Source organism: Podarcis pityusensis, assembly GCF_964106645.2.
Source record: "Podarcis pityusensis genome assembly, chromosome: 12".
NCBI lineage: Eukaryota > Metazoa > Chordata > Lepidosauria > Squamata > Lacertidae > Podarcis > Podarcis pityusensis.
In genome coordinates, this window is record NC_138037.1 from 25347648 (window position 1) to 25361028 (window position 13381).

At 45.3% G+C, this 13381-nt stretch overlaps 1 protein-coding gene across 2 annotated transcripts in view; it reads left to right on the forward strand.

The window, feature by feature from the left end:
* The window catches only part of ITGA8 (integrin subunit alpha 8), a 128554-nt gene that overhangs the window by 21822 nt on the left and 93351 nt on the right, over window positions 1-13381 (forward strand). For both annotated transcript variants that reach the window (XM_080974393.1, XM_080974394.1), the window contains exons 3-4: window positions 7348-7448; window positions 12880-13003. In XM_080974393.1, coding sequence (XP_080830519.1) covers window positions 7348-7448; window positions 12880-13003 — 225 coding nt within the window. The remainder of the gene's footprint in view (window positions 1-7347; window positions 7449-12879; window positions 13004-13381) is intronic.

Below are 13381 nucleotides of genomic sequence, written 5' to 3' on the forward strand. Positions count from 1 at the left end.
CAACTCTCCATGGTAGCAGTTCCAACTTTAGGAATAATGAGCCATGGTTCAGCCCTGCTGTAGGGAACAAATAAAGTTGATACTAGTAAGGGTGTAAAGGAAGGTGTTGACTTTTGTAAAGGGAAGTCTCTGTACCATGGTGTACCATACCGGTCTCAGTCAGTGTGATGGCCTGGGATTCAGATTTGGATGCTGAACCTGAGGAATCCCAGCCTCAAGAACCAGCTGAGCTGGGGCTGGGGCATGAGCCTGAAGGGCCCTCACTTGTGCTGGATCCTCAGGTGCAGGCACCAGCTGAGTCTGCTCTGGCTCCTGAGGTGATGGAGGACCCATTGCCTGCAGGTGCTCCCCTCCCAGCCCCTTCAGAGGAAGCTGAGGTTGCCTCTGGGTCCGGTAACCCTCCAGCCTCTCCTGAGCTGCAGAGGCTCAGGGCAGAGAGGCAGAGGGAACTAAATTCCTGCAGGAGGAGTGCTTGCCTCCAGGCCAGGAGGGGTGAGTCACCAGAGGATTGGGGCCGCCCTATGCCTTGGGGCAGATAAAAGCCAGCCAGCCCCAGTCCCAAGTTGCGGGAGCAACTTTGTAGGTTGCCAGTTCCTGCCTGAACCTTGTCCTGTTTTCCGGCCTGCGCTCCTGACCTCTCCAGACTCCCTGCCCTGCACCCAGCTTCAGCTTTTACGGACTGCCTTCATATTGCACCTATGACCTCGGACTGGACTTGGACCTCGCCTCTCGGTTAACCCACGGGACCAACACAGTCAGGTTTGAAGGGGCCCTGGGCACAGTACCCTCTGAGGCCTCATCATCAACACCACCTTCTTGGGTCTGCTGTGAACAGGATGGTGAGGTGGCTGGCATAGGAACATAGGCATCTGCCCTGCACAAGTCCAACCAATGGTCCATTGAGCTTGGTATTGATTGGCAGCAGCTCTCCAGGGATTCAGACAAGGGTCTGTCCCAGCCCAACCTGGAGATACCAGGGATTGAACTTGAAACCTTCTGCATGCAAAGCAGATGCTTTTCCACTGAGCTATGGCAAACGGCAGAGGGAAAGGGTGCTCTGAAGAGAAGCACCAGGCGAGAAGCACTTCTGCGCATTTACTCATTAGAAGGAGACTAGGGCTTGTTCCTTTTAAGCCAAGGTCATGTATGTGTTTCAGGCTTTGGACGTTTTTGTTTTCAATCAAAGCTGCATACTTGAGCAACTTATGCGTTCAAATATGCTAGCTTAATCAAAAAGAAAACCTTTAAAGCACAAGGCTTTGCTCGTTTGGCTCCCTTTGCCCAGTGAATCAAAAAATAGTTTGCTTTTATGGGCTTTCCATTCAGGGAGGACTGTGGCCAAATTGCCGCTGTTTAGAGAGGGGGAAAATATATTACGTAGGAACACAGGACCCTGTCCTATGCCAGGGCATACTGTTAACTTGTTTTCCCCAGTGTTGTCCGCTGTGACTGGCACCAGTCCCAGGCAGCTATGTTTGGGCTGGAGATATCAAGGATTGAACCTGGAATCTTCTATTTGCTCTATCTAGGGCTGGACTTATGGGGCTGGTGGGGAACTTATGGGTGCCAAGCCAAAGGGGCCACCAAGCTGAGAATTTGGGCTTGGGTTCTATCTGACCAAGGGTATAGATTTTAATGGGTTTGTTCTAAATGGGACTAACATTGGACGCAACCCTTGGTATTCACTGAGTGTGCTCGTGATATCCAGAGCTAAACGCTGGGGAAAACTGGAGGCCACCTCAATAGACCCACTACTTCTTCATCTAATATGTATGTTACATGAAGAGACCTCACTCAAAGTAAGATGTAACCCCCGGGGCCATCTTACTAATGCCATTGCAACTGAGAAAGGTGTCAAGCAAGGCTGCATACTGGCCCCACTCTTACTTAATTTTTACATTACCAGTAATTCTATGGTGGGTCATCTCCACAACATAAACTTTCACCCTCCAAAGCTTGCTGGAAGACACATCTCTATCCTGCTTTATGCAGATGATGCAGCAATATTTTCAAGAACGCGTACTGGCTTTCAAAGAGCACTGAGAGCATTAACACAATACTGCGAGGAGAACCAGCTAGAACTCAACTATCAGAAAACTAAAATCATGGCTTCTCTCCAGGTTTTCTACTCAGCATGGGACATGAACAGGCCAAAGCTTTCAGTGTTGCAGACACTGAGCGCCAATTGGATCTAGCCAGGACCCCAACTTTTATTGCCAATGAATCCTCCAGGTACTCTGCCTTCCCTATGGCATATCTAGCTAGAAGACCCTAAGCACCGGAGGGCCTTTACCTTGGCTCGATGTCATGCCCTCCCCTTGGCTGTCTTTGAAGGCCGATACAGGAAGGTTGCTTATCTGGAGACGCAATGCCCCTGTGACTCTGGGCAAATATAAACAACAGAGCATGTGCTTCTCCAGTGTCTTTACTATAGAGACATTTGTACTAGCCACTGCTTAAGTGCCCAGGTTGCACAGGTCAATTCAATACCTCCCTGCTGCTTTCAGATGCCAATCTTACTATAACACACAACGTTGCCAGATTCTGCACAGCAGCGCTCAAGATTCAACGGATGATGACCTGTGCCACAAACTAGATATAATGAGCACTCGTATTGGAGTGCTCTGTAGACTGGTATCTGTGGTCTTATATGTACTAGCCTTTTGCGCTCTTTCACCCTTGTCTGATGTTCCTACCCCTTCTTTTAGACTTTCTTAGCTTCTTTTGGATTCTTATGTCTATATATATATATATATACATATATATATATATGTGTGTGTGTGTGTGTATATATATATATATATATATATATATTCTGTTTTAACTTAGGGGGTTTTTTTGTTTTTTAGATTTTAAATGATTTTAAATTATTGTACCCCTCCCTCCTTATGCTGGTCTACGACCATAATAAAGGTTGTTGTTGTTGCTGTTGAGTGTGCTCACGTTAAGTTGAGGTGGTTCTGGTTCCTTTTCATGGGTGTGTCTGGATTCTGGGGAAGCCTGGGAACAGGAGGCTGAGTTGTATGCTGCTAGGCTTTGCAATCCCAAACAAGCCACACAACTTGACAGTGCTGCAGTGCTGGCCACAGGGGGCGCCATTTATTCCAGAGCAAGCCCTGGCTCTACCACTGAGCTGCGGTTCTTCCCGTAACCAGGCAAAACTACAAAGTATTATTTACTACTGCTGTTTGTTGACTACGTTCAGACCCCAACTTTCCTCCAAGCTGCTCAAGTTGGCATACCTGGTTTTCTTCATCCCCACTACAACCTGGTGACATACTGTCCAACTTTTTCAGATAAAAAAATCAGGGCGCATGTCTTCTGGGATGCATTCCTGGGCAAGTCATGAGTCCTGTGCCACAATCTTGGCCCCTCCCCCCCTGTTTTTTCCAGGGTGAGGGTGCGACGCAAGAGTGTGGCACTAAGAGAGGCACCCACTGCCCTCATATTTGCTCTGTGTTCCACCACCAACAAGGGTGCCATCAGTGGGACTCAGAATGAGGCCTTTTTTGCGGTGGTGAGGGGGGATCACCTTGATTGTGGAACTCTTCCAAAGGAGGTTGACCTGGCTCCTCCTCAGTTGCCCTGTAGACGTTTTAAACTTTCTGCCCAGCTTTTCGTGTATTTTAATCTTGCAACCATACTCCACACTTATTTGTTTTTACTGTGGCTCTGAATAGTCTCCTTTTAATAGTGTTGAGATTTTGTGAGCTGCCTTGGGGCAACCTTTTTAGGGCCAAGAGGTGGCACATAATTTTCTTAATATATTAGGGAAGGGGGTTGGGGCTGCCTGCCAGCCCCATATCTGAGTGCTGTTGATACAAAGCTGGAGGGGCAAGTTTAAGGGGAAATGTGTGTCTCCCCCCCCCCCAAAAAAAACACCCAACCCCAAATAGAAAGAGTCTCCTGTGTATATTTCCTCCACCCTCCAAATCTCCCTTCAGCATTATTATATATTGGGATGGAGAGGTGATGGAAAATGGGATGGCAAAAAAAGGTTTTATTTCCCCCTTTCCTCCATTCTGAAACCTCCCCATATACCATATTTTTCGCTCTGTAAGATGCACCAGACCACAAGACGCACCTAGTTTTTGGAGGAGGAAAACAAGAAAAAAATATATTCTGAATTTCAGAAGCCAGAACAGCAAGAGGGATCGCTGTGCAGTGAAAGCAGCAATCCCTCTTGCTGTTCTGGCTTCTGGGATAGCTGCGCAGCCTGCATTCGCTCCATAAGACGCACACACATTTCCCCTTACTTTTTAGGAGGGAAAAAGTGAGTCTTATAGAGCAAAAAATATGAGAGGGGAGGCTTTAACCTATTGGCACCCCACTCACAAGACTGTTGTGCTTCTTCTCACTCATGCAGTCAGATCACCGATGTTTGCAGCAGACCTTGGAGGGAAAGCATAGTTTGTTGCTCTGCCTCAGGTGGCAAAATGTCATGTTCTGGCCCTTTACTCCACCCATTCTGAGGCTAAGTTCTGACATATATAGCTATATAAGAAGCTGCCTTAGTCAGACCATGGCTCCATCTAGCTCAGCATGGTCTGTTCTGACTGACAGCAGCTCTCCAGGGTCTCAGACAGAACCTGTTCCCGTCCCTAATGGGAGATGCCAGAAACTGAACGTGGGAACTTCTGTCTGCAAGGCAGGTACTGGCTGTGGTTTCAGTGTCATGTGAAAGTTCAAGACCCATACATCAGTAGGTGACTGGTGACAGCCACCCCTCACCTCCAAGGTTAGGGACAGTGGATAGTGAGGGACAGTGAGCTGGTCATCCCATCCACTGTCTTAAGCTACTCTTTTTCCCATGGTCATCCAGGTAGGTTGAATGTTTCTACTTTGGACATTTGGGCTGTCAACAATGTTGGTGTTTTGCTCCAGTGCCAAATTCATGGAAGCTGTAAGTCAGGGTTGGAGAACCTTTTTCAGCTCATTACCTTCTGGGAAACCTTCCAAGGGCCACATGACATTGGTAGGCAGGGCCAGAGGTGAAAGCGAGCAGAGTAATTCATGCGTAATTTACAATAGTCTAGTTTCTGCACACACGCATGACCTCCTTGCTTTATTCTCTATCCTTACAAGCAAGAAGCATGATCTTAATTGAAGGGGATATTCCATACCCAACATCCAGGTGATCCAAATTATGGCACTCAATTATTATTTTTAGTCCCTAAATGGGGGCCAGCTGATTCTCTCCAGAAGGCCAGACCCCCCAAAAAAGGGACATTCTGGGATCCAATCAGAAGCCAGAATGGCTTCTGTAATTCCGGGGTGTCTCGCTTGAATCGGGACAGTTCAGTGGTGTGACAATCTAGCCAGACAAAAAACACTTAAGGAACAGGTGAAATAAGGCTGGTGGGATGTGTGACCTGGGAAGAGGGGGCTTGGTTGGGGAGGGGGCATGGCCGGGGGAGAGTGCCAAGGTTAGAGAGGTCTGAGGATCTGCTGTAAACAAAATGTTTGTGGCAAGTTTCTCAACCAGTGGTCCACCCACTGTAGACACAAGCACGTTAGCACTGACACAACCGTGATGCAATTCAACAGCTGGGACATATCACAGAAGGTGGAAGCATAGGAAAGGGGAACCCTCAAGCCCTATGGCACTATAGCTAGGTGACCAGGGCATTGTCTCTGCACCAGGTCCAAGTATTGACTGCTGTACCGACCTGTGTGTGTGTTTCAGTTCTGTAAATGCATGTAATATCATTTGACGTTGAAAAAATACTTTAAATTCCTCCTTTGACAGCATGTGTGTTTTTATTCTTACTTAGCTCGAATAACAAAAGTTTAGGCTCTGTCGAGTGGCTCCTTGATACGAACCAGAAACCAGCGCAGGGGCTGCCCAGATCCAAGGGGCTAGGAGGAGGCTCCGTGTTTCCTTCTGGGTATCGATAGAGAAGTTCATTAGGAGTGACTGCCAAGGGAGGAACATAGTTTAGGAACATGTGGGAAATCAGTTTACTTCAGATGACTAAGGGTGAAAGAAAGGGAGGTCTGCTTTTCATTAAAAACCTGAAATGGATTATAATTGGACTGGGTTTTTACCCAGATGGCTTTTCTTAGGCTGACATCTGCGACGTGTATATAAAGCAGTGTTAAAGAGCTGTCTCTTGTGGCAGCGGGGGACACACATGTAATACTGATCAGGACTAAGTTCCTCTCCTTTCCTTAGTGCTGGTTGTGGAATAACAGTTGGAGAGAAACGGCATTAGACCGACTGAAATGGACCACACTTTTGTAACTCGTCCCAAAGGGAGGGGAGGGAAATCAAAGGGACTTCTTTGAAAAATTATCTTTTTCCTTTTTTTTTTAGTGACTTGATTCATTTACAATCTGAATACTGACAAATTATAGAATCTCCTGGCTGGATTGCTGGGCAAGGTTGCTTTTACATTAATTCCCAGTTGTTGTTATTTTTGCAGCTAAACTAAATATATAGTCAGATCGTTTTGCTTATCTCATCTTCTTTTTAAAAAACCAAAACACATCCAACTGCATGTTTGAATGATTCTGAAAAATGGAAAACTTTGATAACTGCTTATATCCTGTCCTGATCCTAAGCTTGTTATTTGGAAGTAAGCTGTGTTGTTTCTTGTTTTGAATATGTGCACAAATAGAAGTGAGTTCTAACAGCAGATGTTCACCCTGGTGTGGAGCTCCATTATGTGCGTGAAGGGCACACCTGGAGCATCCCTCTTCTTGCTGTGGGAGACTGCTTTGTTCTGCTCTGCACAGGAGTTCCCTGTGCATCTCAGAGTTCATGCAAACATGAGGAAGTAGGATAATTGTGTGAGTCAACAGGATATTACACCCGAAAGACTTATGTCCAAGACTTGATCAGCTGTAACCTTTCTAGGTGAATTTAGCTTTCATTCTGTAGAATAGGGATGATGAACCTGTGACCAACTAATTGTTGCTGGACTCCAACTCCCAACAGCCCCATGCAGCCTGGTTGGTGATCAGGGATGATGGGAGTTGTAGTCTAACGATATACAGAGCTGCATGGGGTGCCCATCCCTGCTGTAGAATGACAGAAAAACTAATGCTGTTTTTATGCCAACACCTTCCTGCTAATCATACTTAGAAGTAAGTATATTTTGATGGATTTCAGTGGAAGAATGTATATTTATAGCTATTGGGTTGGATCCAGACTAAATTATTTGCACTTATTTCTTACTGAAATCAATGGGACATGTTTAGTTGTGATCTAAGCTCAATGAACTTGGTCTGGATCCAACCCATTGTAAATACCAACTCCTAAGGAAAATGATCCTGAATATAATAATTTACTTTTCTGTTCTTTCCTGGCAAGCATTCTACTTTCTCTCTCTCTCTCTTTTCCAGACAACAGAAAAATCAAGGTCAATGGTACAAGGGAGCCCATCGAGTTTAAATCCAAGCAGTGGTTTGGAGCAACAGTCAGAGCTCATAAAGGAAAAGTTGTGGTATGTTTTGACACTTTTTTGGCATTCGTTTTGCTGGAACATTTCTTCTGATTCAATTATATATGTTCAAAAAACACAAATGAAGCTGATTTTGATTTTTCAAAGCCTATTCAGTGTATGCCATTTCTCAGGTTGGGTTTGGAATAAATAATCTGGATGCCACAAGATGCAGCCCTTTGGGCTATAATTAATTCAAGCATTCACTGAATGTCTTCACTAGTATAACAGTATCCATGGTGGGCACACAGGAATCAGAAAGATGCACCAAATGCATAATGAAACAGCAACTTTTATACTTCCTACAACATACTCTAGAACAGCCTTCTCCACTCAGATGTTTTAAACTACAACTCCCAGCAGCTGCAGCCAGCATGGCAATCATCAGGGATGATGGGAGTTGTAATTTTGACATCTGGAAGGCACCATGCTGGGGAAGGCTGACCTTGAACATGGATGTGAAAGAGATCAGCAGAAACTGGGGTTCTTAGAAATGCAATCACATTTTTAACAGCCTGTAGCATCTTGGCACATTGATTTTGTAGCCGGTCGTAGCAGGAGGGGGAGAATCCCTGGATTCTTCAGCAGGCTACCTCATCTCTGTCTCCTGGCCACCTTCCTCTCCTGCCTCTGAGTCTGGACTGCTCTCTGCCACAGCCTCTTTCTGCTCACTAAACCCTGTTACCTCTTCTTCCAACACCTCCTCCTCCTCCCCATCTGCTCCCTCTTCTCCCTCTGACCACTCATTGTCATCTCACCACCAATGCCCTGGCTCTGGACCTCCTTGGGAGTTCCCCAGCTGGTGCCTTCCAATACTCCTCTGCTTCCAGCTAGTCTATGATATCAGGTGACAGATATGGATAGAGGAATAGATAGATGATAGACAGGCAGACAGACAGACAGACAGATGATAGATAGATAGATAGATAGATAGATAGATAGATGATAGATAGATAGATAGATGATAGATAGATAGAAGATGCTGGTGTTGATGTATTCAGAGGAGGTAATAGCTTAATATTTGATTATCTTCAGCAGGTATTTCCCCCAAAGTTGATGGGCATGTAGTTGATTATTCGGATGACACTTTGCTGTCTATGCCAATCAAGGCAAGGGTGCAAATGGCTTGGAGGGACCTGGAAGGGCTTTGGCTTTCCCCTAGCAACTGCCTGGACCTCATCTCTGTCCCTACTTCACAGTTGTACAGCTCTGGCTATACTGCAGTGGGGTTAATGCAGTCATGGCTGTAAGTCCAAAAATTTCTTTTAAAAGTCTCGGTGTAGATGCTGTGATTTTATAGGCCTTTTTTACAAGCACCACTAGAAACCCCCAGGTGGAAATCCATAACGATCTATTTCTGTTTTCTCTTGGGCAGTTTCATTAACTAGTAAGGTGATGGTGATGTGTTCCCTGCACAGTCAGGCATTTTGCATTAGCAGCCAACACGTAGGATTTAATAAATAAATAAATGAAAACACTTTTTGTAAATGACGAATCAAAACATCTTGCGCTGTGAACCTTGCATTCGGTCATGCTTCATTTCCCCCAAACAATTAATGAAGCAACAAGTGTCGTCTTGGGATTTGTTTTAAAATGGTTTGAATTATTTCCTAATGCGCCTGTGCATCGAAAGGAAATGCCTTGCTTTCAGTAGTCACTCATGTGGTTAACCCCAGAAAAGAATATTTCTTTTCCTTTGACATAAAACAGGTGATGAATAAAACATCAACCTCTCTTTTTTTTACTAGCATGTATGCCAGATTCCCAGCAGCCCTCCCTCTGAGCCATTGCAGCTCTCAGGTTCCAAAAGTGGCACCTTCACTCTCTCTCTCCCTTTGATTCTTGCTTTAAAAAAAAATGATGCAAAAATAAATAAAAATCCTAAACATATGCATGCATATTAGTTGATGAGCAAGGAGCATTTTCTTCCAGAGTGTCAGATCAAACACACATACATACAACCCTCAGCATAGCTTTGATTCTTACCATGAATGAGAATAGGGTGACCATGTGGCCAACTTTACAGGGGACAGTTCTGTATTTCAAGGTTCTCAGAGGACAGTCCTCTATTTAATTGTATAAAACCTCCAAGTGAGGCTACCTGTGCCTCCAGTGACAGAACCACCCACAGACTGCAAACCTGCACCTTTAGAGGGAGTGCAACCCCATCCAGGGTAGCCAACCAGTTTCTTGGATATGGGAACTATACACCCACAATGCTTCTATCTTAGCAAGATTTAAGCTCAGCTAGTTTTTTCCCTCACCCATCTCACCACTGCATCCAGAGCCTATGTGGCCTCTCTCAGTTCATATGTTAAGGAGAAATAGAGCTAAGCATACTGATGGCCCCTGGCCCTCAAATTCCTGATGACCACTCTTAGAAGCTTCCTATAGATATCAAATAGCATGGAGATAAGATATTGCCCTGTGGCATCCCATAGCATAGGTGCCAAGTGGCTGAAAAGCACTCTTCTAGTACTACTCTCGTGACTCGGTCCCAAAGTTAGGACTGAAAGTCTGTAACACAGTGTCCTCAATTCCCAGAGAGCCAGTCCAGGAGGATGTTGTTGTTTAGTCGTTTAGTCGTGTCCGACTCTTCGTGACCCCATGGACCAGAGCACGCCAGGCACTTCTGTCTTCCACTGCCTCCCGCAGTTTGGTCAAACTCATGCTGGTATCCAACCATCTTGTCCTGTGTCGTCCCCTTCTCCTTGTGCCCTCCATCTTTCCCAACATCAGGGTCTTTTCCAAGGAGTCTTCTCTTCTCATGAGGTGGCCAAAGTATTGGAGCCTCATCTTCAGGATGTGTCCTTCCAGTGAGCACTCAGGGCTGATTTCCTTAAGAATGGATAGGTTTGTTCTTCTTGCAGTCCATGGGACTCTCAAGACTCTCCTCCAGCACCATAATTCAAAAGCATCAATTCTTCGGCAATCAGCCTTCTTTATGGTCCAGCTTTCACTTCCACACATCACTACTGGGAAAACCATAGCTTTTACTATACGGGCCTTTGTTGGCAAGGTGATGTCTCTGCTTTTTAAGATGCTGTCTAGGTTTGTCATTGCTTTTCTCCCAAGAAGCAGGCGTCTTTTAATTTCGTGACTGCTGTAACCATCTGCAGTGATCATGGAGCCAAAGAAAGTAAAATCTCTCACTGCCTCCATTTCTTCCCCTTCTATTTGCCAGGAGGTGATGGGATCAGTGGCCATGATCTTTGTTTTTTTGATGTTGAGCTTCAGACCATATTTTGCGCTCTCCTCTTTCACCCTCAATAAAAGGTTCTTTAATTCCTCCTCACTTTCTGCCATCAAGGTTGTGTCATCTGCATATCTGAGGTTGTTGATATTTCTTTCGGCAATCTTAATTCCGGCTAGGGATTCATCCAGCCCAGCCTTTCACATGATGAATTCTGCATATAAGTTAAATATCCAGGAGGATATAATGTAAGTTAAATATCCAGGAGGATACCATGGTCAAAAGTATCAAAAGTCGCACAGAGGTTTAGAAGCAGGAGCAAAGTTGCAGACATCCTGTCCTGTTCTCTGAAAAGGTCATTCATCAGGGCTCCCGGAGCTGGCTCACTGTCATCCCCAAACAAAAGTCACCATGCTATTTGAGTTGGGGGAAAGCTGTCACTTAGAGCCAAACCAACTTCCTTCCCACACATAAATTGCAGCTTTGCAAGGAGGTTGTGCGGGCCGCAGTGAAGAAATGAAGTGTTGAAAAAATTGTGTCTACATTGGGATCCTGATTGAACCTCCTGTCTGCCCGTGATTGCTATTAAAGCAACATCTCCCCTCACCAAAGACCACAATTTAAAGACTATGGGGGGGGGGGGGGAGACAGTGGAACTGCTGAAGAAGCTTTTTTGTGTCTGCACATAAAGATAATCCATTTCTGGTCATTGCAGAAGGCTAATGGGTTTATTTGCAAAACCTATCAATCAGTGGTTTTTGCCACACCTGCCAGATTTTTCTATCAGGACAGAAGAGGTCACGATTCCTCCATTAGCATTTCATTCCTTCTTTGATAGAAAGAGGGAGCAGAGCAACTCTGCAAGGTAGGGAGGTTCCTTGTCATCCTTTCATCTACCTAGCACACTTGTACTGTACATCGAGTGATAGCGTTAACTGTTACAATGCTAAACAACTTGAAAAATGACCACCTCTGCCCACATCATCCTAGAAAGCCCTTCTCCAGGGGACTCCACCTGGAGGGGTGAGCTGGGTGACCACAAGAGGAAGGGCGTTCTGGCTGATTTGGCAAAGCAGTAATGGCACACAATTCTTTCTTCTGAGGAACAAATCAGAACCTTCCTCAAGGCAAGTCAGTGAAGAGGGGGGGGAGGTGAAGGTGGAGACTGCTGTCACTACCACCACTAATGCTGAGGTTTGTTACAGGTGCTTGTGCCTCTACGCAATGCAGACATTGTGCAATAAGCTTTTGCAGCAGCTCCTGGTTGTTTCCTCACCATCAGAATGGTGCAGAGATAGTGCAGGATAGTGCGCACCCCGGAAATGATCTCTTTCAGCTTCTGCCTTCTGGAAGAAGGTACAGCGTTATAAAGACTAGGCCTAGCCGTCTGACAAACAGTTTCTATTCAAATGCGATTTTGGTTTTAAACACAGTGTATGGTAGTCTCTATGGGAGTATATTGTATTTAATTATGGGGTATCAGAGTTTTTAGGGGGCTAACCAGGCTGGGATAGCTAGGATAGCAGTCTTGTTGGTTTTTGAATGTCTGATGTAGTTTTTTTCAATTTCGTTGTTCTGTATGGGACAATGACAATAAAGAGTATTGTATTGTATTGTATTGTATTGTATTGTATTGTATTGTATTGTATTGTATTGTATTATAGTATTGTATTGTATTGTATTGTATTGTATTGTATTGTATTGTATTGTCAGAATGCATTCTACTGCAGTCCAGAGCATCCTTTCATGGAGGCATGTACGGTGCATGCCTTTGCCCTGCTGCCTAGGTTCCCTTTAACTGCAGAGTTATTCGGGGTTAGATCTTATGCATGTAAAAGAGGCTTCATTAAAATCCCACCTAAGTGTGCTTGAAGCAAAAGCAAAAGCAAGCTTGCACCCGGTATTACAAGAGCAAGTATACAGTGGTACCTTGGGTTACGTACTTAATTCGTTCCGGAGGTCCGTTCTTAACCTGAAACTGTTCTTAACCTGAAGCACCACTTTAGCTAATGGGGGCCTCCTGCCGCCGCCGCACCGCCGGAGCACGATTTCTGTTCTCATCCTGAAGCAAAGTTCTTAACCTGAGGTACTATTTCTGGGTTAGCGGAGCCTGTAACCTGAAGCGTATGTAACCCAAGGTACCACTGTAGTGGCACATCTGACGTGTCATGGACAAGAAAGGGAGGAGCCTAACCAAACAGTCACGACACCTTTTGTCTTCATTTTGTTTTGTTTTGATAGGCCTGTGCTCCCCTCTATCACTGGAGGACCCTGAGGGCAGTCCCTGAAAAGGATCCCGTTGGCACCTGCTATGTAGCAATTCAGAATTTCAGCGCCTATGCTGAGTACTCTCCTTGTCGCAACGGTACGCTGCTTGATTTTTCGGGATTTGGCCATTGCAGAGCTGAGGTTGCAATACGTATCCTCGCGCAGTCCGGCCAGGTGTACAGTGAGCCAAATGACTCTTACACTGAGAGGCATTTCCTTGCAAAGGGGGAATCTCAGTTCAGGAGAGACATCAAATTATAAATTTCTGCATGGACGCTTTTACATTTAATTAAAAGAGCAGAGATGAAGCCGTTGTTGCTGCCTTGACATGCAGAGACAGAACTGGCTCGATTTAAAAGAGCTTTAAAAATGTAGCAAACAGATCTTGATAAGCAGAAGCCAGCTTTTAAAAGCAGCTGATTATTCCAAATGGAACTTTTTATAGAACTGGCGACCTACAGGTTGAACCTGCGCT